Source organism: Notamacropus eugenii, chromosome 3 (assembly GCF_028372415.1).
Source record: "Notamacropus eugenii isolate mMacEug1 chromosome 3, mMacEug1.pri_v2, whole genome shotgun sequence".
Taxonomy (NCBI): domain Eukaryota; kingdom Metazoa; phylum Chordata; class Mammalia; order Diprotodontia; family Macropodidae; genus Notamacropus; species Notamacropus eugenii.
In genome coordinates, this window is record NC_092874.1 from 402,792,621 (window position 1) to 402,820,004 (window position 27,384).

A 27,384-nucleotide genomic window follows, 5' to 3' on the forward strand; every position below is an offset into this window, starting at 1 on the left:
AGTATGAAAAGGTAAACAGGAAGGAGAAATCATAAGGAACTTACTAAGGTTGAACTGTTTACATTCCTATGTGGAAAGATAAACTCAACAAATCAACAGCGTGATATGGTGGCCAGAAATGCTGATGCATGTTAAATGGAATTAGGAGAAACAAAATATCCAGGATGAGTGAGGTTATAGTTTCACTGTATTCTCCCCTATTTAGATAAAAACCATCTAGATTATTGTTCTCAGTTCCACATGCCACATTTTAAGAAGAGTATTGATGAACTAGAAGAATAGTCAGAGGCTTATGAGGACTGATTGATGCACCTGAAAGTGTTTAGCATGGAGAAGACCAAGGCAAAATGTGGCAGAATCCTCTAGTTTTTGAAGGACTGACATATGAAGGACGAATTAGCATTGATTATCCAGCATTTAGTGTGGTGTGTGGCACATAGTAGGCACTTGATAAATATTGATTGATTGCTTCCCTCCAGAGGATGCAATAAGTTTCAATAGGTTGAAGTTTCAGATAGGCAGATTTCAGCTTTCTGAGGAAAAACTTACTATCAATTAGAGTCTTGACAAAATGGAATAAAGTAACCTATCCCTGGCTAGTGGTGTGTTGTCCTTTGCTGAGGTCTCCAAGTTGGGACTGGATAACCATTTTTTGAGGATGTTAGAGAAAGGATTCTTGTTTGAATTGTCAGCTGAATTAGATAATCTCTGAAGTTCATTCCATTCCAGTTCTGAATCTGGGCATACTTTCTCTGGTCTCTGAATTCCTCTTGATTACCCACCATTCTTGGGGATTCAGTGGATATCATACAGAGAAGAGGTGTTCACAACAGCAAATAAGACTGTATTCATTAGGGTGAAGTTCTAATCCTTCCTTAGAACTCATCACCTGAGTAATATAGAAGGGCTCTTCCTGAAAGATCTGAAGATAAATAGGTTTTGAGAGGATAACCAGACTTGATCACTTGTATTTAGTGACTCTTAGGGCCTCCTGTTTGTCCTAGAATCACAGAATCTTTGAGTTGGAAGGAACCTCAGCAGCCTTCCAGTTCATTTTGTCCCCAAACTGGCATCATTTCTACGATATCAGCAACAACTGTGGTTCTCTGAAGACTAAGACGTAAATTCACTTGGGCAGTTGCCAGCTTGCTCAGATGCAATTGATGATGGGATGGGCATAGGGAAATATAGGACCCATAGTGATGGAAAAAGGGAATTCACTTGGTGAAACTGCAACATTACATCAGAATTCCACAGTGATCAGTATGGTCTTCTTTGTGGTAGGTATAGTATCTGAGATATTGTTTAGAGGTATGATTTGTGCACTTTGCCTGCCTTTTAATAACAGTTGACATTTGTATATGTCACTTGAAGGTTTATGGTATGATTTATATCCATCATCTAAGGCACTTATGTAGGGATAGATCAACTGTCAAGTCAAGACCATGTGAGTTATGAGTCACTATCTGTGTTGTGACAGACTTCTTGGACAGTGAAGGCATGGAAAGAATAAAGTACTCTAAAAAACATTAGATGTGTTTTAGCTGCTTAGCAGTTCCTCTGACTAATCTGTTAAATCCCCAGGATAGAAGGATCTCAGTTTCTTCCCCTTTGACCCCATTCTTAATGGCTGTATAATAAAATCTTATTAATTTGACATTTGTGCTAATTGCTACAAGGGCTAAGTCAAAGCTTATGCTTCTAGTCTTTATGTAAACAGGGCTATCTAAACAGTGTTAATAATATATTTTACAAACTTTTAGCAAGAACTTCAGAAGCATACATATTGTGCAAGTATTTGATTTGTTAGTCACGTCAGTGTTTAGTCAGTCAGTAAAGCAAGTCCTATGAGCAGGACTTGAGGATAATCTCTACCAGGCAGGCCTTAGTAATAATTAGTAATAATTCTATTACTTTTGCATGCATTTGAAAGTAATGAAGCAGTATTTTTCTTAAAAATACCAACCAACCAACCAACCAAACCCTAATATATATCTTTTACTAAACTTAGCCTTCCCTCAATTAATATGAATTAATGAGATTTTATTTTCCTTAAAGACTTTGCCATGGTGTTATAGATGCCTTTTGCTTGTATTCCTCCCCTTGGTGAGTTCCTGGTGGTGTTTTTTTCTTCCTTTTTGTTTTTGGGAAAGGCGATATGTAGAACATTTACCTGGAAGAGGTCTACTCAGCCCATTTCACTAGAGACTCCCTAAAACAGGTTTATTTTGATAAATTTCTGTCATTCACATGAGCCATAGTGGATAGAGAGCTGTAGTTGAAACCAAGTCTTATCTCTTTGCTGTCTGACTGTGGGCAAAACATTTAAATTCTCAGTGCTCTAATCAGTTTTCTAAGACCACTAATTGCAGAGAAGGCGTTACCTGCATTGGGCGGGGTTAGCCTCCTTGTCCAGCTCCCCATAGTAATGAAATCATGGGTTCAGTCCCTATCACTATTGCCTATTTCCTATCGCCTGTGCCTCTCTGTCTTTCACTAGCTCTGGGTTCTAGTTCAGAATGCGAAAGATCAGCAGCTGGCAAGAATCACCATTCGTTTTCTTGATATTGACAAAGGCTGTCTGTCAGGGTACAGATGGATACACAACTCCAGGGTGAAGTTTTGAAAGGCAGCTGGGTGGCAACTTGATCTCATGGGCAGTCTTTGAATGCTCACAGATTGCAGAACAGCAGGAAGTAGACAGTGATGAAGTGATTTTAACTGCCTCCATTCTAAATGGATGTTTCTGCTTGTTAATGTTCTGCCTTAATTTGGATATGGACATAGGCTGGCCTTTGCAGAGAAAGGCAGCAGGGATGGGTTAAGGGACAGTCACCAGGAGGTGACTGTCATTCATTCATTTTCTTTGTGGGGCTTTGCCTTCTTGGACAACACTTGTACTTTCTTGTAATGGTCTTTCTTTTTTATCTTAATGCCTTCCTATTGCGACCAGCTTCTCCCAGCTAGCACTGATGTTTAAATGATATTGCAAAAGCCCAGCTCCTTGCCTATGTCTTATTCTTCTGGTTGCAGAATTCAAATATGGGAACAGTGTGGTTTGTTCTTCATTTTCAAAGAGGACCAGGACATCAGGGAAATGATGACCTGACTTGCACTTGACTTTGATTTGAGTGAGGGAGTCTGTGCAAGGTCACCAGCCTCACTTTCTCCTCCAGAGCCACCTGAGTCCAGTGAGCAGATATTCATCAGAATGACTGGAGATGGCCCAGGATGCAATGGGAGATACTGGCCCTTTTAGGCTAAGGCTTTATCAGGTTCTCACTTAGAGTGACGTAAAGCCCATTCAGTGAACAGGCTTCTTTAAGAAATGAGTCAAGGGATGGCCCCTTTAATTAGAAAGAAAAAGAAAAGAAGTCAAGCAGGGAGGAGAATACCCTCAGAATTGCTGTTCCAAGGACAGTTACCATTGACATTTATTCTAAGCCAGGAAGGCCCAAAGTACAGTCATTAAGTGGAGCTTGGTCAGGGACCTATTGTGGTCCAATCTATGAGCTTCAGAGTAGACTGGGTTTAAGGGAAAGAAAGAAAGGAAGGAAGAAAGGAAGGGAGGAAGAAGGAAGGATGGAAGGAAAGAAAGAAAAAAAAGAAGGAAAGGAAGAAAAGAGAAAAGAAATCTAGCCTGTAAACCCCAGGTTAACTGGGCAGCTTCTGGCCATCAAAATTTATCTTCCTTTGGAGAGGAGAATGAGAGGGAGAGGGAGAGGACGAGCTGAGTTAGCCAGCTGGCTGAGTACCCCTTCAGGTAACTTTTTCTGCTCACAGGTTGTGTTTGTCCTTTGTTTTTGAAGATGACTGTGACATAAGGGAAAGGATGACTTGACTTTGTTTTGAGTGAGGAAGGGCTGTGCAGGTCACCAGCCTTACTTATCCTCCAGAACCATCTGGGTCTAGTGGCCTGATATTCATCAGGACAACTGGAGATGGCCCAGGATTCAGTAGGAGACCCTGGTCTTTTAAGTGGCTATAGAAGACTCCATGGGCTCATGTAGTAGAGGGACAGTACTGGGTAATAAGTGGGGCAGTTTATATTCTGGGGAGGCTTAGAGCCAGAGGGAACAGTATTGTTAATTACAAATCTGTAGGATAGTCCGTCCATCCTGACTTACAGACATGGCCTGATTTTCTCTGAGGTTCTAGGCATCCTTGAAGAATGTCAGAGAAATAGTGAGAGGCATTCTAACTGGGAAAAACTACATTCTAATAAAAAAAAAAAAAGTAAACTTGGAGCAGAGATTTTGGAAATTATAGTGGACTATAGTGGAAGGAGTATTGCATCTGACAGGAGAGAGAAGGGTTCAAGTCCTGTCTCTGATAATGACTTTTTTTGATATTTGTGTGGCAACGGGCAAATCACTTAATTTCTCTAGGACTCAGTTTTGTGGTTGTTATTGTTCATTTGTTTGTTGTGTCTGACATTTTGTGACCCCATTTGGAGTTTACTTGGCAAAGATACTGGGAGTAGTTTGCCATTTCCTTCTCCAGCTCATTTTACAGATGAGGAAACTGAGGCCAACAGGATTAAGTAACTTGTCCAGGGTCACACAGTGACAAAGTGTCTGAGGCTGGATTTGTACTGAGGTATTCCTGACTCCAGGCTGTGTGCTCTATTCATTGTTCCAGCGAGCTGCTGCCAAACCTCAGTTTACCGATCTTTAAAGTAGTGATAATGAGATCTATTGTACTTACTTTTTAGGTTCACTGTGAGGATGAAATGATATATTTTGGAAATCCTAAAGTACTGTGTAATTATCTTTATGAGTATTATCAGTGTTTCTGTAGAGGAGCATGAGGAGAAAATATTGGATGTTGGACAGCGTGTGTGTGTGTGTGTGTGTGTGTGTGTGTGTGTGTGTTTCTGTGTGTGTGTTAAATGCCAAAATAACTCATGCCCTGACAGAGTATATGCCAACATGAAACCCTGCCGTTCAGGTGCCCATCCTCCTAGATCGTTCCCCCTCTTTGCAGATGGCCAGCTTGGGATGATGCCAAGTAGGTTCTGTCGGCAAGTGGTTGTCACCATGACAACAGTGAAACTTTCATTGATTTGTATTGGGGGCAGAGTGGAAGGAGAGACACTCAAGGATAGCTGCCTCTTCCATCTCAGTATTATTGAGGTTCTATCTGTGTTTCTCTACTATTTGGAACCAGAATTCCCCTTCAAGGCCATTGAAAAGCTTTGCATCTACTATTATTAAAGAAAAAAAAAACTAATGGGGAAAGAAAAAGATGACCAGTGGTTATTTTCCCTGCCCCATCCTCTTCACACTCCCTCCTCTCCAATCCCTTTGGTCTTATAATAAAATCATTCTGGGGCACAGCTGGGTTTCAAGGTTTATGCCTCTTGAAAATATTAACCAAGAGTTCCAGGAAACCAAAGGTGACCCTCTCCTGACCTCTCTACCTCCCTTCCTTTCCTGACTTCCTCCCCCTCATGTCCCTAAATTCCTACCTTTCAGTGCTTATCAGGTTTATTTATTTTTCCTATTTTTTTTCCTTGCTTAGCCAAGGGAGAGACATAAGTGGACTGGAGTTATCATGTTTTATGTCATTAAAACCACAACTCAAGACAGGCTTGCCCAGTGATTTGTGGTGACTTGAAAAAAAATTTCTTTTCTGGGTAACTGGACACCATTTTATCTGAATTTCAATTGTATTTCAATCTGTGATCTCATCATTGTGGGCACTCTCTCTCTACCAAGCAGCAGCTCATAATCCATCCAGGCCCTTTCATCTGTATAATGTTTGTTTATATCTTCCTAGTATAAATCATTGTATCTCCTGTAGAGAATTCTGCATCAGAAGCTTGCCTCTGATACTTTTCATATTTTATGGGTCCCAGCACAAATAGTCAGGCTCTGTTATCCTTCCCTCTTGCTCCATGATAAGTCCACCTGGTAGCAACTACGGGGTAGTAGATTGTGTGCTGAACCTTGTCAAGAAGACCTAAATTCAAATTTGGCCTCCAATCACTTACTAGCTGTAGGATCACATAACCTCTTTCTGCCTCAGTTTTTCTCAGCTGTAAAATGGGAATAGTAATAACATTTTCCACTCAGAGCTGTTGTGAGCATCAAAGGTGATGATATTTGTAAACTGCTTAGTACAGTGGCTGGCACATAGTTTGTGCTTCATAATTGCTTGTTCCCTTCCTTCCTACCTCTCTTTCTCGGGGCACATGTCCTTTATGTCATTTCCTTATACCACTTGTCACAAGCCAGTCATCATTGTTAATGTGCTGCTGCCTAGTAACACTCAGCATCTTACTGTTATCCTTTCTTTGGATCTTCTGAGATTCTATTAAGATTGCAGGGATCCATGGTTTATCAGTATGTACCATCACCATTGAGCTGTTCATGTTAAGAATATTGGAAGAGCCAAAGATAATTGAAAATGTTGTATAATTTCTCTAGGTGATCCAGCCCAGTTTCTTCTTTCTCTTCAAATCTGTTTCTAGCTCATTATTTATCTGTGTAGTGTCTTTTCCAAGATGCATATTCAGATAGACTAATTCGATGGGTTGTCCATCCCATTGACAGCAATGATCTGGGTGATATGTCAAGCCACCAAGCATTTATTAAGAGTTTACTGTGTGTCAGGCACTGTGCTAAGTGCTGAGGATACAAAAAAAGCAAAAAGAAAGGCTTTTATTCAAATGGTAGAAAGACAATATGTAAAAAGGGAGTTGAAAACAGGGAAGGTAGAGAAGATATCAGGTGGAGCATGGTAGCAAGGTCCAGAGAATCAGGAGTGGAGCCAAGAGATAAGTGAAGGAATGAATATGGCGGGCCTGGGTACTTCCTCAAAATATAGGATCTGAGAGGAACTTACCAATGGAAGGAGAGAGCCACAGGGCAGAGCAGTCTTCTAGGGTGAGAAAGCATAGGAGTTTAAGGATCATCCAGGTTGAGAAGGGAGTTGGGGCATGGTGGATATTATGCATACTTCACTTGTTTTAATGTTTTTTTATGTATGTCTAGACTGATTTCTATTGAATTGCCTTGAATTTTAATAAGGAAATCCTGTAGTATTCTGGACTTCAATATAATATCATCTGCAAACCTGGAAAACTTTTTCATCAATCAAAACTCTATTCCATTCAGAATTTGTGAAGGATGTTGTCTTTCAGTGGAGAATGTCTTTGGGGAAGAAATAAGTCCATAGGCAGTGCAGTGGATATAATGTTGGACCTAGAGCCAAGAAAACCCAAGTTCAAATCTGGTCTCAAACACTTGCTAGCTGTGGGCAAGTCTGTATGCCTCAATTTCCTAGTTTTCAGTTGTGTCTGACTCTTTGTGACAACATTTGGGGTTTTCTTAGCAAAGACATTGGACTAGTTTGTCATTTCCTTCTCGAGTTTATTTTACATATGAGGAAACTGAGGCAAACAGGGTTAAGTGACTTGCCCAAGGTCACACAGCTAGTAAGTGTTTGAGGTCAGATTTGTGCTCAGGAAGATGAGTCTTCCTGACTCCAATGTGCCACCTAGCTGCCCCTGTTACTATTATTCAGTGCTTAAATATGATCAGTGCATGTTGAGCAGTTATATTAGAGAGAATCCTAGCATGCTCAAGATGGCCTGCTGGCACAGGTTCTTGGATTTGTTTTATAAAGGAAAGACAACTTCAGATGGGGTTAGCAATCCTGTAATTAAATATATACAAGTCATTAACTAGTTCAGGGGAAAGGTCAACAGCCTGAATATAAAAAAAATACAAGCGGAGAGATTAGCAGAAAGATTCAACAGACAGGGCTCCTACTGTCTGAACAAAGTAATACAACCAGCTACATACACCATAGGATGGGAGAGCACCAACCTCTGAGTAGTCAGGTGTGGGGGACTCTTAACAAACAGCTACTCAGAGTCCCGTCCAGGGAATCAAACATCCTTCTCATAAGTGAATGCCCAAAGCAAAATACCAAGCTCCCAGAGTATATAATGAAGACTTGACTCCTGATTGACTCAGAGCCAGTAGGCATGAAACCTAAGGAACTTGCTTTCAAGAAGCTTATTTTCATTCTAATGGGGGAAGCAATGGGTACTGTGGTACCCAGGGAGCATTACTTTGGTCTAGAAAGTTTCATTGATGAGGAGTGGAATCTTTGGGGAGTAGATTGACGTACCCCTTAAAGGAATAATGGGAAAGTTGATTTGATCATGGTTCATGGTTCCAGAACTGGAGTGAAATTGGGGGTGGAGAAAAGAGTACACGCATAGTAGCAATGGAAGTTTTGATTACAATATCTCATGAATCACATTTAGGTAAATTAAACTTGGTCAAAATATGTTGTTCAATCTCTGCATATTTATTGTCTGCAACATATTTTCTGCCATAGAGAGATCCAAGAGAAATTGTAAGACATGGACCCAATACTGAAGGAGCTTACCATCTAGTTAGAGAGACAAGTCTAAAATCAGTGAAATGATGGTAACAAGTATGTTCCTCTGTGAAACAATGTAGAATGGAAAAATAATGATTTTTTCCACTTTTTTCTTTTTGATCTCTCTCCTTTCCTCCTTTACTTTTGTTGGATTATCAAGACTTGGACGAATGTGAAGTACCAGACACTTGTGGGCCTGGGGGACAGTGTGTGAATACTCCTGGAAGCTATGAATGTTATTGCAAGGATGGATACCTTCCCCCAAATGGAACCCAACCTTTCTACCCTATGAGAGGTGGCACATCATGCACAGGTGGGTCACTGCTTAGGTATGTAATATTCGGAGGTGAGGATGGACTCATGGGGACATCTGTCTGCTCTGATCTATTTCTCTTAATAATCATTTGAGTATATACGTGATGTGTGATTTACCTGTCCTTTGCAAAATCTACAAAGAAAACAGTTACAGCAAGGTGTCAGGTGGAGTGTTTAACCAACCCCAGATCATAAGCCATTTTTAGGAAACTATGGCATGTTAATTATTAGTATACCCAGTGGGAGAGGCAGTGTGGCCTAGAGGACAGAGAACTGGCTTCAGTCAGAAAGGCCTGAACTCAAGTTCTCCCTTCAGTATATATATGTATATACATGCTGTATAAACCCGAGAAAGTCACTTAATCCTTTTGGTGCTTTAGGGCAGTGTTGTTAAACTGAAATCGACATGGAGGCCACAAAACTGCACTGAAAGATCCCCACAGGCCACGTATTGACTTAGAAAACCACATGTTAGCATTACATATGTTTTATTGCATTTTTATTTTATTAAATATTTATTTTTATTTTATTTTATTAAATATTACCCAATTGCATTTTCACTTGGTTCAGCTTCCCTCTGGAGTGTTGTAGGTAGCATGTGGCGTCCTGCATGTCTGACACCTCTGCTCCAGACATTTAAGATCACTTATTGTACAGAAGGTGCCGGCCTGCAATGGTACGGTGAGCTTTCTCATCCTGCATCTGTGAAATGATGTCAGTGAAACAGATCCCTATTGTAAGTGGATACTTCTAATTACTAATTTATTTTAATTTATTGCAGCAGTTTTAGAAGGCTTATACTTTGAAACATTAGAATAATAGAGGGGAAAAGTAAAAAGCATTTCCATAGAACCTACTGTGTGCCAGGCACTCTGGTAATCTACAAATATCTCACTTGATCCTGACAACAACTCTAGGAGGTATGTGATTATTAGCTTCATTTTGGAGTTGAGGAAAGTGAAGCAGAGGTTCAGGAACTTGCCCAGAGCCACGAAGCTAATCAGCATCTGAGGCAGCATTTTAACTCAGGCCTTTCTGACTCCAGGTCTAGCCCTCCATCCACTGTATTACCTTTAGCAGCTAGCAATTGGTTGTATATTAAGTATGACCTTGAAAATAATAAAATTGTGTTTTCAAAAATTTTTATCATTCTGATTTTTCATTGTCAGACTGTCCTTGCCCGTTAGTCCATATTAATCAGACTTGTCTCAGTAGTTGAACATGCATGTGCACATGTACAGGAACATGTGGTTCCTGTGAGAAGTTAGAATGGAACGTAGACATAGATTTAAGAGTTCCCAGACAATTGTGGAAATATTGCCAAGGGGTCAAGCCAGAGTGAATTCATTAATTTGGGAGGAGAGTTTCTTTTTGCCTTTGAAGAATTCATACAATGACCAATTTGGCATGATTTTACCTACAGAAATAGACTGTGGGACACCTCCAGAGATTCCAAATGGCTATGTCATCGGAAAATATACCTCCAGACTGGGTGACCAAGTTCATTATGCTTGTAAAGAAGGATTTTACAGTGACCAGGAAGAGAGTGGGACAAGTTGTACTGTTGGTGGCACCTGGGAGACCCCAAAGATACACTGTCAAGGTGAGAGGGACTGTGGAATAAAGGTACCTCTTTATTATTCAGACAAAAAGATATATTTTTTTTTTTTTTTACAAATTTATATTTAGGAGAAATGTCATGGCCCTCAGAACTCACAGCCTATGGTTGGTTCCCCATTCCTTCCTTATCTACCTGTTTTGCTTGACTTGAATTGATCAAATGAAGTAAACAAATACTTATTGAGAATCTACTGTATGTTTTGTAAAATACTTTTGTAAAAAGTACAGTAAGGATGATAGTAAAAGTAGAAGATATGACTCTGGCTTTTTTAAGATGCTTACTATTGCTGACTACATAAAATCTATACTTTTTTAACTTGACATAGCAGTCCCATGTTATTTGGACCATGTAGGTGGTACAGTGGATAGAGTGCTGTGCCCAAAGTCAGGAAAACTTGAGCTCAAATCTGGCCTCAGACAAATACTCTGGGCAAGTCATTTCACCCCATTTGCCTCAGTTTCCTTATCTATAAAATGAACTGGAGAAGGAAATGGCAAACCACTCCAGTATCTTTGCCAAGAAAACCTCAAACAGGGTCGTGAAAAGTTGGACATAACTGAAAAATGACTAACCAACAAAACAACATTATTTGGATCCAACTGACCCTTCCAAGTTTACCTCCTATGGTAGCTCTTCTCATATTCTCTATTGTGATTTCATCGGTAGAGGGAATCCTAAGTAAAGAAACTTCCTTTACAAATCGGATCATCAGCTTCTATGATGATGCTTAGAGTTGCCTCCCTAGAGCACTGAGAGATTATAAGTGACTTGCCCAAAATCTCACAGCTAATTTGTATTAGGAGCAAGATTTGAACTTAGATGTCCACTGGCTCTAAAGCTGACTCTCTACTCTCCCATTCAACTCATTGTAAAACTTCCTCATGCTGGACTCCTTTGCTAATCCTTGGACATATTCCACTTCTTCCCAACATTCTACTTCAGTTTACAATGTTCTCCCCTGCTAGTGATGCCCTGGTCCATTCTCTACTTGGTGAAATTTGCTTATCCTTCCAACTTAGCTAAGATGCACCTTTTCCAGGAAGCTTTCCTACCTTTTTCTCAGCCATAAGTGATTCGCACCTCCTTTTGATTTTTACAGCGTTTTGTACTTTCCTTCTGTGCTTTTTTTCACACAAGACTTTGATTACGTTTTCTTTCCTTGCCTCTCCAGGCTTCTTCTCAAACTGTGCCTTTAATTTTCATACCCATTGTATCACATTGACTTGCCCAGGGTCACTCACACAGCTAGTAAGTGTGTGAGGACAGATTTGAACTCAGGAAGATGATTCTTCCTGACTACGGGCCCAGCACTTCATCCATAAATTTTTGTAGGTATGTAATTGTTTAATGCTCTCTCCCCAATTAGAATGTGAACTTCTTGAAAACAAAACCCCTACTGATTTGCTCATGAGCTAATAAGTGGCCAAGCTGAGATTCAGACCTAGTCTGAATTTGAATCTTCTCCCTACACGTTATTTTTGTATTGCATTCAGTTGCAAGCAAGGTAACATAGCATGTTAGAGCTGGAAGGGACCTTAGAGATGATCACTAGTGTAAAGCCCTTCACTTTACAAGTGAGGAAGTTGAGGCCCATATGGATGAAATTCCACAGTGAGTTATAAATGGGGGTGGGGAGTGTTTGAAACTAGTTTTTCTTATAGTTTACCTGTCTTCAGTGCTCTTCTCACTGTACTACGCTGACTTCCACGATTTTACACAGTGCTCATCAAGCCAGAAACTGAGTCTCTTGGCATTCATTTCTTTCCACAATTTCACCAGAAAAATCTCCTTCTCATAAGCACCATTCATGTTGGATATGGATTAGAAAAAACATGGATTTTGCTTATGGCTATGACTTCTTGTCCAACAGAACAGATGCTTGCAAGACAGATTTCCTAATGGGCCATTTTATTTTATTTTAATTAAAGAAAACAAGTCTTTTTTTAATATCACAACAATTTCCCAATATATCCTTCCCAAGAAAACCCTCTTTTGTAACAAAGAAGAATAATTAAGCAAAAATCTCCAACAAAATGGCTATTGGATGTATGCAACATTCCACACCTGTTGTGATTCCATTTCTTTACCAGAAATAGGGAAATGTGTTTCAACATCTGGAATAAACACTCAACTTGAATGAAAAATAATTTTTAAAAGCTCTCTGCTTGTTCTGTGCTAAGTGCTGGGGACAGAGGTTGGGAAGGATGTTTTGTCATTCAGTCAATATACACTTAATTAGTACCTAGAAGTCGCAGTGATTATGGGATGATGGGAGTGGAGGGAGCCAAAGAAAAACTGATTATCATTGCTGCTGGGAAGGACTGTCAATGCTGATTTATTTATTGTTTCCATTGCAATAGGTGGAAGATAAAAAGGGAGGGGGTGAGTGGGTTAGGCACTTAGCATGTTGTGGCTAGCTATTATAGACTCACTAATCAGGAAATTTAATTTTTCATTTCATTTGTTTATTTATTCATGCATTCATTCATTCATTATTTAGCAGCTTGCATATGTATTCACATAAAGAAACATTAACAGCCTGGGAATAATTCACATGAAATCCACATGAATTTCATACCAGTATTTTCGCAATTTTCTGTTTATGGAAAAGGGTTAACATTCCTGTATATTGTGATTTTTTTAAAGTATTCAAGAGTTCATGGGGTGGCTCTGCCTCATTGAAGATGCCTGACTGGTGACTCTTTTCCTTGCTTCCTTTTTTCTACACAGTATTGGAATTTAATCAGTTGTTGCTTAATCATTTTTCTGTTATATCTGACTCTTCATGACCCCTTTTGGGGTTTTCTTAGCAAAGATGCTGGAGTGGTTTGCCATTTTCTTCTCCAGTTCATTTTAAGGTGAGGAAACTGAGACATACAGGGTTCAGTGACTTGCCCAGGGTCACACAGTAAGACAATTAAGTGTCTGATACCAGATCTGAACTCAGGAAAATGAATCTTCCTGACTTTAGGATTGATGCTGTATTCACTGTGCTACTTGACTGCCCCTAGCTATAATTGAGATTTCAAAAACCTAAATTCTAGTTCTATCTCCACTACTTAATACCATATGACCTTGCGCAAGAGACAACTCATTGGAGCCTCAGTTTTCCTTTCTGAAAAATGGAAATACTTGCTGTTCTTACCTTACCTAAATTGTGAGGATCAGATAAAACAGTTATGCGTGAAAGTTCTTTCTGTATTGTAAAACATTGTACTAGATAACTTTCTGCTATCTTATTAATTTTTCTAGTTCATGACAATCCACGTGAATTTTGGAAGCTCACCCAGGCTTCCAAGTCATCTGAAGACCGGGAACATCATCATCACTCTCACCATCATCGTAATGTTAATAGTAGCTAACATTTAAATAGCGTTTTCAGACTTGGCAGATGCTTTAGATATGTTATCTTCTTTGGTCCTCACAATAATCCTGGCAGATCAGTGCTATTATTATCTCTGTTTTTGAGATGAGGAAACCAGGGTTGAGAGAGGTTAAAACACTTGTCCAGGGACACATAGCTAGTTGGTGTTTGAGGTGGGATTTGAACTTGAGTCTTCCTGAATCCAACTTCAACACTCTATTTACTACACCACCTTCCTCCCTTTATTGGACATCATTGTCTAAAAGTGAACAGGACCTGGGGGTACATTTCATTTTTAATTAAAATTTGTAGAGGCACATAGTTTGATTTAAAAAATTTGTCTGATATCAGGGACTGCCCAGTTTTTTCAGGCCTTGAGCCTTTGTGTTCATGCTAATATAGAGGAATGAATAAAATGACTGATGGGGAGCATTTGTCCTATGTTAAATTGCAACTGAGTCCCAGTTGTCCATAACCATGGAAGGAAGAGGATACTTTTTTTTCTTTGAAACTTGTATAGACATCATGGGGATGAGAGCGCTTGGGCCATTAGCTATAATTTGTAGAGTGGGATAATATGTGGTTGTAAATAATTGGAAAGGCAACTGCATACTTCTGTGGAAGGGTCTGGAAAAATGGGCATCTCTTTCTGTATGTGGAGTTTTATTTGGTCCTAGAGACAAAAGAGAGGGTAGGTTACAACTGACGAATCTGCAGGCTTCCTGCTGAAGAATTCTCTTCAGGAGAAGGTCAAAAAGGAGAGAGAATATAGAAGTTGGTAATCAAATGGAATAAAAGGGAATCCTCCATAAATAGGACTTTCATTTGATTATCTTATTCTTTTCACAATTTTTATTGTTCATTCATTTCAGTTTTATCCAACAATCTGTGACCCCATTTGGGGTTTTCTTGGCAAAAATTCTGGAGTTGTCTGTGGTTTCCTTCTCCAGCTCATTTTATAGATGAGGAAAATGAGGCAAATAGGGTTAAGTGACTTGCCTAGAGTCACACAGCTAGTAAGTTTCTGAGGTTAGATTCGAACTTAGGAAGATAAATCTTCCTGACTCTAAGCTGGGCACTCAGCATTGTGCCACTTAGCTACCCCTTCATAAGCAATACTATCTTTTAAATTTGACTCAAAATTTAAAAGTGGTATAGGGGATGGACTGCTAGATTTGATGGAGTCAGAAAGTGAAAACCTCACTTAATGAAAACAAGGACAAACCTGTATGCTCCATTAGTGTTTGTATTATGTGAAAAGAATTAGAAGAATGCCCTCAGCATCTTGGAGTCTGTGGTGGATTTATAGTAGTAGAGAGACAAGAACTGTACAGGATGGGCAGGCACAAATGGACTGTGATCTGTATGTTGGAAGGAGTACCCACATTGAGAAGGTCCATGGATCCAACAAGAATCAACATAACAAAGAAGGAACTCAGCTTCATTATTCAGTTTGATAGTTAAATTAGTAATTAAATTGTTTCATCAGTCCTTGGGTTTGACCATAGCTAGATACAGCCTTATGTTCTACCGATTCACAAAATTTGACTCAAGAATTCTTAGAGGATAATGACTATTGGGGATATTCAAAAGAATTGGGATATTCAAAAGAATATGCTGCTGGCTTCAAAAGCAGCTCCCTTAAAAAGAGTCCTGAAAATATGATTTTTAGAGTGAGTGGATGACTTCCAGGTAACTACTTTCAAGTTATGAACTCTTTGCTGGATGTATAAGTTCTGTTTGTTTAAAATTTTAAAAGCAAATATTAAAATAAAACAAACCAGCCTCATTACTTCTAAATCAAATATTGCTTTCCTCACTTTGCTGAAAGCCTTTTAGTAGAGTGATTAAGGAGCCAAAAAAGAAAATGGGCAGAATCCTTTTCCCTCCCCCAATTAACTGAGTTGGTCCAACTCTAATTCAAGTGTGTGACAGAAATTATTCCAAAGAATGTTTGTGTAAAAATATGAATAATTACTGCCTTTGCTCACAACAGTCTAGTCATGATGGCTGTTCCTTACAAAGGACATTCACTCTGTGCCTTTGTAGAGGCCTTCCTTAAGGTCTGGAATGCACTTTCTCCTTACCTTCATTTTCTAGAATCAATTGTCTCCCTTCAAAATGCAGCTCAAGCACTATGAAACCTTTCTGGATCCTTACACCCTCTTGTATCTTCCCAAATTACCTTTTGTTTATTTTGTACACACTTATATGTGCCCTTGTTGTCTTCTTGAGCAGAACTGAAACTCGAGAGCACAGGGACTCTTTTGGTTTGGTTGTGATATCAAAAATGCTTATATACCTGGTACATAGTAGGCACTTAAGTTCTTGACTGATTGGTTGAAATCCAAATAAAATCTTTGACTTCTGAAAAGGGGAGGATCTCCAGCATTAAACCTATTTCAGATCATGACTTTAGGTTTCTAATGTTCTCATTTTATTTTCCTCCTCCTTTGTGTTCTCCTTCTCCCACAAATCCATTTCTCACTCCAGTCCTTGTTTTTTTTCTTCTTTTCTTTGTAATGCAGCTGTGGACTGTGGGGTTCTGCCTTCATTCCCAAATGCTTATCCAACTCTTCTGAACAGCACCACATTTGGAAGTCTAGTTGGGTACAAATGCTGGAAGGGGTACGTGCCAGAGACCAGCAACCCTGTTGTTTTTTGCAATGCCCAAGGACAGTGGGAAGGTCCATCTCTCATGTGCAGAGGTAAAGGGAAAGGGATGCAAAATAATCTTAAATACATCTGAGTCCTTCTAGAGCCAGAACAGAGAGTCTCTGTCACCAAGAGTGGATTATCTAGGGACAGGATGGGAGAAATCTCATCTGTCACTTAGTGAGTGGCCTGATAATTCACTTGAGTGGATTGGGCTTGTCTCTCTCAATGGATCCCCTTTGTGTCTATTTGAGTGGCAGTTGGAATCATCTTTTAGCTCCAGAAGCATTTGTTATAAAGGCTTACATCTATATGGCTCTTGAAAGTTTACTTTACAATAACTCTTTGAGGCAGGCAGTATCCATGTTATCATACCCATTTTACAAAGAGAAAACTCAAGTAGTATTCAGACTCAATCTGGAATTCTTTCCATTGCACCATTCTGAATAAATACAAGACAGAGTTGAAGGGATTTTCCCAGGATTACTCAGTTAATCAAAAAGTATTTATTAAGCACCTGTTACGTGCAAGCTCCGTGTTCAGTGAAATTAGATTAAATTATTAAATTTCAGGGAGTTAGGTAGTATAGTGGATACAGTACCAGTCCTGGAGTCAGGAAGAATCATCTTCCTGAGTTCAAATCTGGCCTTAGACTAGCTTTGTGATCCTGAACAAGTCACCTCACCCTGTTTTCCTTAGTTTCCTCATCTGTAAAATGAGCTGGAGAAGGAAATGGCAAACTATTCTGGTATCTCTACCAAGAAAACCCCAAATGAGGTCAGAAGAGTTGGACACAACTGGAAACATCTGAACAACAACAATAGTATTAGGTGATGGTGATACAAATGCAAAATGATGCAGTCCCTGCCTTTAAGGATAGCTAGTAAGTGTCATATCTGACACTTAAGCTCAAAACTTGCTTGAAGAACAATACTCTTTCCATTAGACCTGTGTGATCCGTTATCAAAAGAACTAAAGGAATGCCCTCAGCAGTGCCCTTTAAAAAAACAATTTCTTCATTTTATAGATGAGGAAACTGAGGCAAAACTTGTCTGAGGTTACACAGATTGTCACTGGAAGAGCTGAGATTCAAACCAGGTGTTCTGATTGCAAATCTGGAATTCTTCCTACTGTACCTTTCTGAATACAGACAATTCATATCATCTTTTTTTGGGGGGGGGGGGAGGTGGAGATGCAGGGGAATGAAGTGAGAGTCAGCATTATTCCAAAATATTTCCTGTCCAAGGCATTCTTCTAAGCATGGTATAACATGGTCCTTCCCTCTCTTTTGGAGTATGATTTCCTAGGAAACAAGAATCACATCCTTTCAGTTTCCTTTATACATTTACAAATAGGTGCTTAAGCAGTGCTGTTTTAAAACTAAGAAAAAGAAGTATGGTGTCCTAGAACTTCAAACTGGAAATCAGGAGAATTAGGATGTTGTCTTACCTTTGTTCCAAACTAACCTTATAGGTGGAGTAGTGAGTAGGATATTAGATTTGGAGTTAAGACCTGAGTTTGAATCCTCCCTCAGATACTTACTAGCTGTGTAATTCTTGTAAGGTCTCTCTAACCTCTGTTTGCCTCAGTTTTCTTGACCATAAAATATAGATAATAATAGTACCTACCTCCCTAGTTGTGAAGATCAAGTGAGATACTTGTAAAGAACTTTGCACAACTCAAGTTGCTCGCTCTCTCTTTCTCTGTATCTGTCTCTGTATCTATTTCTCTCTATGTGTGTCTACTTCTCTTTCTATCTATCTCTATCACTTTCTCCTCTATCAATTTCTCCCTCTTTTTGTCTCTTTCTCTCTCTCTCTCAATATAGATCTACATAGTACATCAACAAGTTATTATTATTAACATCAATCTTCCTGAGCCTCATCCATAAAATGTAGGTTGTTCTAGATAATCTCGTCAGAGCCTTCCAGCTCTCATGTTGCATGAATTCTGGACTTGGCTTCTGATCCCAGATTTGCCATTTAATACATTTGTGACTTTGGGCAAATCACTTAATCACGTTAGCCTTGAGTTTTCTCATCCATAAAATGATGGGCTTGGGCTAACTGATTTCTAAGGTAGGATTTATTTTAAATTCACTCTAAATATTATAATCTATTAGGATCTTCTCCAGCGCTAATGGTTTGAACACTGATGAGAGCATGGAAACAAATGAATAATCATAGTCACATGTAGGCTAAATTTTAAAAAAATGGAGGGCTTTTTGAATGCACAAGGTGAGGGGTCAGTACATTCCTTAGGGGCAGTGAGTCAAGAGGAAATTGTACATGAAAGGAGGAAGGTTTATAGTTCATCTGCTGCCAGTAGCGAAAATTGAAAAGCTTCCAAAAAAAAAAAAACAAACCAGCACCCTTCCACACTGAAAATCCTTCCCCTTAGTAATAGCTAATGTCACCTGGCATTTGTATACTGCTGTAAGATTTATAAAGTACTTTTCACATGTTATCTTATTTGATCCTCACAACAACCCTGCTTGGTTGTTGTTTAGTTGTTTTTCAGTCATGTCCATCTCTTTGTGACACCATTTGGAGTTTTCTTGGCAAAGATAATGGGAGTGGTTTGCTATTTCCTTCTCCAGCTCATTTTGTAGATGAGGAAACTGAGGCAAGCAGGGTTAAATAACTTACCCAGGATCACAGAGCTAGCAAGTATCTGAGACTGGATTTGAACTCAAAAAGATGAGTCTTACCTGACTCCAGCAAGTGACTCTATAGGTCCTCTATTGGTACTCTCTTCACTAAGCTATTATTATCCCCATTTTAGCAATGAGGAGCTTGAGACAGAGAGTAATTAAGTGACTTGCCCAAGGTAACACAGTATCTGGAACAGGATTCAAACTCAGGTCTTCCAGACTCCTAAGTCCAGCACTCCATGCATTAAACCACTTAGATGCTCCCTTCCTTCGTAGAATGTGGTTGAGGGAGTAGGAAGTTCTTTACACATATTATTTCCATGCCCCTATTGATGTTAGAACCATGAAATATCAACGTTGGAAGGATTTCTGGTAGATTATAGATTTTTAGAGGAACGGTTTGGATTAAAATGATTGAGGGTAGCTCTTTGAAAATGTGACTCTAGCCCTGATAGAGTGGAGGCATAGAAACAAATGAATGGAGTCCTTTAGATGCACCTCAGTGAGTGGGTCAGACCTGAGTTTGCTGGGGGAGGGGATGGTGAATGAAGAGGAAATTGTACTTGGAAGTCACTGTAACAGACAACATTCAGCAGATACTTCCCAGGTTCCTACTGTGCGCAGGGCTAGTTTTTGTGCCAGAAATACCTATTAGACTGGAAGCTTTTATATGCTTGTTTTATTCCCATGGTATACTGGGAGTTATTGTCCGAACTGGACTCCCAGCCCTGAATCTGTTTTGCCTCTTTGATGCTGATGTCACTGGATGATTTAAGAATACTTCCAGTAGTCTAACTCCAGCCCAGTTTGGCATTCATAGGGACATAAATCTAGAGCTAGAAGGGATCTTAGAAGTTATTAAGTCCAACCTCTTCACTTCACAGATAATTAATAATACTATTAATAGATAGCTCGTATTTATATAACATTGTAAAGTTTGAAAAACTCTCTACATATATTATCTTATGTGACCTTTAGAGTGTCCCTGTGAGGTAGACGCTAAAGTTATCTCCTTTTCTAAGATGAGGAAACTGAGACTAACTGAGTTAAATGACTTGTCCAGGGCCACACCTTTATTAAGTATCTGAAGCAATATTTTAATTCAGATCTTCATGATGCCAAGTCCAGCTTTCTATCCATTACATCCCCTAGCTGCCTCAGATGAGGAAACTGAGGCAGAGAATATGTAAATGACTTGCCCATTTTCTCCTCAGAATTACCTAGGCGCTTTTAATGGTAGACTTGCAAAGGCAGAATCTGAGCCCAACTTCCTGGTAACTACTGGAGCCTGAAGTTGGTAACATAAATCCTCCTTCCTGTGAGCCTCTCCTCTGACTTCCCCCTCCTCTATGTGCCTCTTGAGCTTATGAGCCAGCAGATGTGGTCTGATTCATTAGTTTTAGCTGGGAAAAGAAAAAGTCACCAGTGTTTTGAGCTGGTATCAGAAAAAAATGTTGCTCCTGGTAACTTAGGAGTACTTAATTGCCACCAGTGTGTTAGTAGAACCTGACACCATCTTTGCCTGGCTTGTTTCTAGCATCCTAGATTCTAGCATCCTAGCATCCTAATTGTGCCCTCTTATGTCGCCACAGTAGGCACATTTCTTGTTTCCATAGCCTTCGAGTTATTGTTCACTTTTCTGGGGGCAGTCTGTCTTCTGCCTTAGCCTTGCCTTGTTTATTTCTTCCTCTTTTTCTTCCTGCTGTCAGACTCATGTGGATGTGAAAAACCTTTGCAATTTGTTGTACAAGTCAAGGAGTGCAAAATGAGAGGGCCTTGGTTCCACATACTCAGTGTTACTTCTGTCAGCCTCATAGTCTGTCTTAGCTTACTTACCACTTGGTGTTTCTTCCCATATGCTTTTTTTCCTTTACAAAATTGGGGTCTGTGCTGGTATGCTCTGAAATCCTTTGTTTCCCTGAGGAATGTAACTGCTTCTCTGGGGACAGACAAGTTTCACCAGAATAGTTACAGAAGCTTCCCAGGTTGACTCAAAGGTTGTAAATGGAAAAATCTCCCTCTTATGGGCTGAGGGAAAAGCATATTAAAGTTTTCCAGGTCTGATTAATTTTATTTTTAATAGTTGTAACTCACATAAGCGTGGTACTTTTAGCTTGACGTTAGCTGTATGACCATGGGCACGTGTTGAACCTCATTTTCCTCATCTGTAAAATGGGAATAATATTATCTGCGTTACCTAGGTCACAAAATTATTGGGAGGGAAGTACTTTGTTAATTTTCAAAGGAAAAGGACCTGCCCTGTGATGTCACTGGTATAGGGAACTATCAGGTGAGAAAACTCCATCTACCAACGCAGGCTAGCAATTTTCTGTTACTTAGAGAATTGCCTAATGCACTAAAGTGACTTGCCAGGGTCCCACATTCAATATATGTCAGAGAGAGAACTTTAACCCAAGTCTTCTGGGCTCAGAGATTGACTCGATATTCATTATGCTTAGTTCTCTCTTAAATTGCTATATAAATGTGATGAGATTCTGCTGTTGATCTAGGATCTCCTAATAACCTTTTGAAATACTTTTAAAATACAGTTTTACTTTATGGTCCTCATAATCTCCTTCCCACCCTTCACCACCATATTGAGAAAGTAAGAAAAACAACTGATTATAAAAATATATAGTCAAGCAAAACAGATTCCCTTGTTAGCCATGTCTAAAAAAATGTCCTATTTTGCATGCTCTATCAAGAGGTGGATAGCATATTTAATTATGAATCCTCTGGAATCATGGTTGGTCATTGTATTGATCAGAGTTTCTAAGTCTTTCAAAATTGTTTGTCCTTACAATATTGTCTGTCTGCCTGCCTGTCTGTCTGTCTGTCTGTCTGTCTGTCTGTCTGTCTGTCTATCTATCTATCTATCTATCTATCTATCTATCTATCTATCTATCTATCTATCTTTCTCCTTATTCTGTTCATTTCTCTTTGCATCAGTTCATACAAATCTTCTCAGGTTTCTCTGAAATTATCTCCTTCATGATTTCTTGTGGCAGAATAGTATTCCATTTCATTGATATACTGTAATTTGTTCAGCCATTCCCCAGTTGATGGGTACACCCCCTTAATGTTCAGTTCCTTGATACCCCAAAAAGAACTCCTAAAAGATTTTTTTGTACATGTGGATCTTTTTCCTCTTTCTTTGATTTTTTTTTTTGAGGTATAGACCTATTAGCAGTTTTACTGGGTTAAAAATACTTTGATAGAAAGAGAGTAGATGGTACTATCGCTATTTTTCACATCAAGAAATTGAGATTGAGAGAGCTTGTGACTTACCCAGTGATAAAAAGGTAATTAGTGAAGGAAACGGTAAAAATATGGGGCACCTGATAAATAGTTACAGTGTTCTTTCTACCAAAACACAAAAAATGAGGAAAGGCACTGTAAATCATCTCCATTTTTTGGAATCCCTTTTCATCAGGATTAAAATGTCTCAGGAATATTGCCTTAGACTTAGCTAAAAATTCCCTACCTATGTTACTAACATTTTTATGTTCCCCATAACGATTTCTGAGTCTCATCAGTATGAAACTCTTATATATGACTTTGCCTTTTCTTTTAGGATTAAAAAGCAATATGTTTATTTGTCTTGGTTTTTCACAATACAATTTTAATATATTTAAAGAATCTAGAACAGGGGTGTGGAACCTACAGCCTTGAGGCCACATGAGTCCTCAAGTGTAACCCTCTGACTGAGTCCAACTTTTGCAGAACAAATTCTTTTATTAAGGGAATTTGTTCTGTGAAGTTTGGATTCAGTTAAACCTGTGGCCTCGAGACCTTGATCTAGAACTTATAAATAATTTGTCCTCCAACCCCAAATAAACTTTTCCCTCATAAATGTTTTTTGCTTTATTAATGCTTTTTAATGCAATTATAATTTCCTGATTTCTTTATTTTTACTCTACAACTGTCCCTTGCAACAAAGAAAGCAAAAGCACACTTTCCAAGGGCATTTATAGTATTCTGCACTTGTAGTTCATAGTTCCTTATCCCTCTAGTACCTCTGCCTTTATTGAAGTTATTGATGATAATTTTAAGCAGCACAGAGCCAAACACAGATTCCTGGGTACTCTACTAGAGACCTCCTGCCATATTGAAATAGAAATAGAAAAACAACAGCTCTTCTTTCTTTATCTAACTGGTTCTGAATCTATCTTGCTGTCTAATTGTCTGATCCATCTCTCTCCATCTTCTCCATAAGAATAGAAAAGCTTTGTTAAGGTACAGGTACACTGTTTATAGAGTTTCCTTCATTTAATGATCTTGTCAGAAAGGAAGAGGAATGACATATTCTTGATGCTATGCTGATTCTTTCTAATCATGTCTTCCTTTTTGAGATGGTCTAACTATCTTTCTAAAATAACCATCCGTTCTAGAATTTTCTAAATGTTGAAATCAATCTCACTGGCCTATAGTTTTCAGAAGACTTTATTTTCTTCTCTTTCTCTCAAAATCAGAACAAAATTTTATTTTCTCCAATCCCATGATATCTCTTGTTTTCCATGATCATTCAAATATCACGTAAGGCAACATATCTTTTCAGGATCCATTGATATAGTTCATCTGGGCTAGGTGATTTGATCAGTGGATTATTTCAGTATTTATTTTGCCCTCTGTTTCTAGAATATCAGGGCAGTTTTCCTTGATAATTTCATGAAAGATGATGCCTAAGCTCTTTTTTTGATCATGGCTTTCAGGTAGTCCATAATTTTTAAATTGTCTCTCTTGGATCTATTTTGCAGGTCAGTTGCTTTTTCAATGAGATGTTTGACATTATCTTCTATTTTCTAATTCTTTTGATTTTGTTTTGTAAGTTTTTGGTTTCTCATAAAGTCATTAGCTTCCATCTGCTCCATTCTAATTTTTAAAGAGCTATTTTCTTCAATGAGCTTTTGAATCTCCTTTTCCATTTGGCTAATTCTGTTTTTAAAGCATTCTTCTCATTGACTTTTTGGACCTTTTTTGCCAGTTGACTTAGCCTATTTTTAAAGGTGTTACTTTCTTCAGCATTTTCTTGGGTCTCCTTTAGCAAGCTGTTGACTCACTTTTTGTGATTTTCTTGTATTGCTCTCATTTCTCTTCCCAATTTTTCCTCTTCCTCTCTTACTTGATTTTCAAAATCCTTTCTGAGCTCTTCCATGGCCTGAGACTACTGCATATTTATTTTGGAAGTTTTAGATGCAGAAGCCTTGATTTCCTCTGATGATACGCATTGTTCTTCCTCATCTGAAAGGATGGAAGAAAATACCTGTTTACCAAGAAAGTAGCCTTCTATGTCTTATTTTTTTTCCCCCTTTTTTGGGCATTTTCCCAGCCAGTTACTTGACTTTCGAACCTTTTGTCAAGAGGAGGGTATAGTCTGGGAACCTGTACATTTTTTCAGTTCCTCCAAGGTGGCACAATTAAGGGAGAGGAGTTTACTCCTCTCCTGGTCTGTGCACTGGTCTGGGAGCAACCAAAAACTTTTCTGCCCAGAATCTGAGAGTAGAATTCCCTCTCCACAAAGACTTCCAGCTCCACCACACCAGTGCTCCTCCTCACCCCAGGGCCGCCACTCAGGGCTGAGATTCAGATCAGCCACTCAGTTCCCCAAGGGGCTTTAGGCAGAGGGCTCCAAAAATGGATGCTGCTGCTGCAGTGGCTGCTGTCAGCAGTCCAGACTGCGTTCTCTTCTCCTGGGTGAAGGAGTTTTCTCACTGATCTTTGAAGCTGTCTGTGGCATTTGTGGGTTGAGCAATCTGGGAACTGCTGCTGCTAGTGGCTCCCTGAAGCTTGTTCTGGATCCTGTCCCTGCCGAGCCACACTGCCCATGTTGGACTGCACTCCGCCCTGCGCCCGGTATGATAGACCTTCCCTGTTGGCCTTCCAGGGTGTCTTGGGCTGGAAATCTCTGTCACTCTATCGTTTTGTGGTTTCTGCTGCTCTAGAATTTGTTCAGAGTCATTTTTATAGGTATTTTATGGGCTATGTGGGGGAGCTTCCACAGGTCCATCTTTCTACTCTGCCATCTTGTCTCCACCCTCAGAGGTCTGGGCTAGGTGATTTGAATTCACTAGTAGGTGAGTACCTTTTTACTCATCTCAGGAATCAATTCCCTGTTAGCCATTTTTGTTTTGTCATTTTCACTTTAAAGAAAATTCTCCACTGCAGAGAAAACAGGAAAAAAGCATCTCTGCCTTCTATCTGTTGTCAGTTGTTATCATCCCATCCACTCCATACAAAAATCCATTTTCTCCCAATGTAGCTAAAAACAGAAAAAAGAAACAAAACCCTAAACCCCAAAGCCTCCCCTTTTTGTTGTCCTTGTTTTCTCTTGACAGCTTCAATTTATTCATATCTTTAGCATTCCTGACACTTTTTGTAGGACTGTGCCCCATTCTTATATCCATCCTCTGTTGCTTAGCCTTGCTACTATCTTCTGTGAATTTCCTTGAAAAATCTAAGTTGGTTGTTGGATTACTTGTGCATCCACATAGTTCTCTTTAGACAAATTCCATGGTATGTCCTCATTGGAATAGTTTCCTTTTGTGTCTTACAAATTTAATTATTGAGCGTTTCCAAGTTTTCTTTGACCACTTTACTCTATAAAGCAGATACTACTTATCTATCCTCTGAATCCTTTGACAGCTACTTTCCCCAAATCTACGGTGCATATCATACTATACCTAGATTCCTTCTCCTTGCTCACAGACTCTAGAAACTTCCTTTCTTGATTCCTATAATTTTTACTCCCACCAATCAATTCTTTCCTTTTAAATTATTAACTGCTTTCTTTTGAAAGAGTGAGTAAAAAGAGAGAAGAGATGGAGAGAGACAGACAGACAGATAGAGAATTCCAGATATCTGGATACTTGAGTCCCTTGGCCTAAAATTCTTTAGGGAAAGTCAGCTTAATAAGAACAGAAAACTCTCACAAACAAAATTCTGAAGATCCTAGCAAAATTCTGATGAAGAAGAAAAGGAGAAACTTTCTAAAGAGACTTCTATGTCTACAAAGGGAACATCAACCAATTTGGATTTTTATTTTATTTTTTAAATATTTATTTACTTAGTTTTAGTTTTCAACATTCACTTTTATAAGGTTTTGAATTTTAAATTTTCTCTTCCTCCTTCCCTTCTCCTTCCCCATGGCAGCGTGGAATCCAATATAGACTATATACATGTGCAGTCATATTAAAGCATATTTCCACATTAGTCATCCAACCTGAATTTTTAGAAGTCATGTTTTAAATATGATAACCAGGACAAGTAGCTAGAATGAATGAAAAAGAATGGAAAGGGAAATGTGAGAACCATGCCAGGATGAAGAAAGTTCCAGAAGATCTGAGATTGATATTAAATGCCAGGGTTAACAAAATGGGAATAAAAAAAAGTTATGTTGAGATCCAGAATAAAGCAGAAGTTATGCTTTTGATAGAAGAGCCTATCAATGAATCAACATTTATTAAACACCCATTATGTGCCAGGTTCTGTGCTAAACACTGGGGATACAGGAAAAGGCAAAAGTCAGCCCCTGCCCTCAAGGAACTTAAAATCTAATGGGAGAGAAAACATGCAAATATTTCCAAAGCAGTCTATATAAAAGATAAGTAGGAAATAATTAACAAATGGAAGGCACTAGAATTAACAGGGATTGGGAAAGACTTCCAGTAGAAGATGAGGTTTTAGTTGGGACTTACAGCCAGGGAGAACAATAATTAATGAAGAAAAAGCAAAACTATTCAACTCATGTTCCTATTTTCTCAGTCAAGGTATAAAATAAAGAACAAAAATGATTAGCATGAGGTTGAAACCCAAGATAAATGTGAGACAGAGAGCCCTTGATGAGTCCCAGTCATCAGACATAGATGAACTCTATCTCAGGTTACTGAAAGAACTGGCAGATCCAATTACTGAGCGTGCTTCCAGTGAACCTGGAGAGATCATGGAGAACAGAAAAGGTGCTTCAGGACTGGAGAAAGGACAGCGTCCTAATTTTCCAAAAAAAGAGACGGGGGCAAAGTCTGTAGAATATAGAGAAGTGAACTTGATTCTAATCTCTGACCAAATTCAAGAGTGTATTAATAGTTACAAGTAATAGTGAGTGTTTAGACAAAGAAAGAACTTCATCAAAACAGGTCAAATCTGACCATCTTTATTTCCTTTTTTTTGACAGAGTTTCTAGACTGGTAGATTAGGAGAATTCTGTAGAAATGGTATATCATAGTTTTAAAATAAACATATAATAATGTCTATCATGCCATCTTTGTAGACAAGAAGGAGAGATCTATGCAGTCTGGTGGAGAAACACTAGACAAAAAAAGTAGGAAGGAAATAAGCATTTATTAAGTGTTTGCTACGTGCCGGACACTGTGCTAAGTG

At 38.9% G+C, this 27,384-nt stretch overlaps 1 protein-coding gene across 1 annotated transcript in view; it reads left to right on the forward strand.

The window, feature by feature from the left end:
• The window catches only part of SUSD1 (sushi domain containing 1), a 311,600-nt gene that overhangs the window by 57,627 nt on the left and 226,589 nt on the right, over nucleotides 1-27,384 (forward strand). The window contains exons 4-5 of the mRNA XM_072598065.1: nucleotides 8,561-8,713; nucleotides 10,139-10,318. Coding sequence (XP_072454166.1) covers nucleotides 8,561-8,713; nucleotides 10,139-10,318 — 333 coding nt within the window. The remainder of the gene's footprint in view (nucleotides 1-8,560; nucleotides 8,714-10,138; nucleotides 10,319-27,384) is intronic.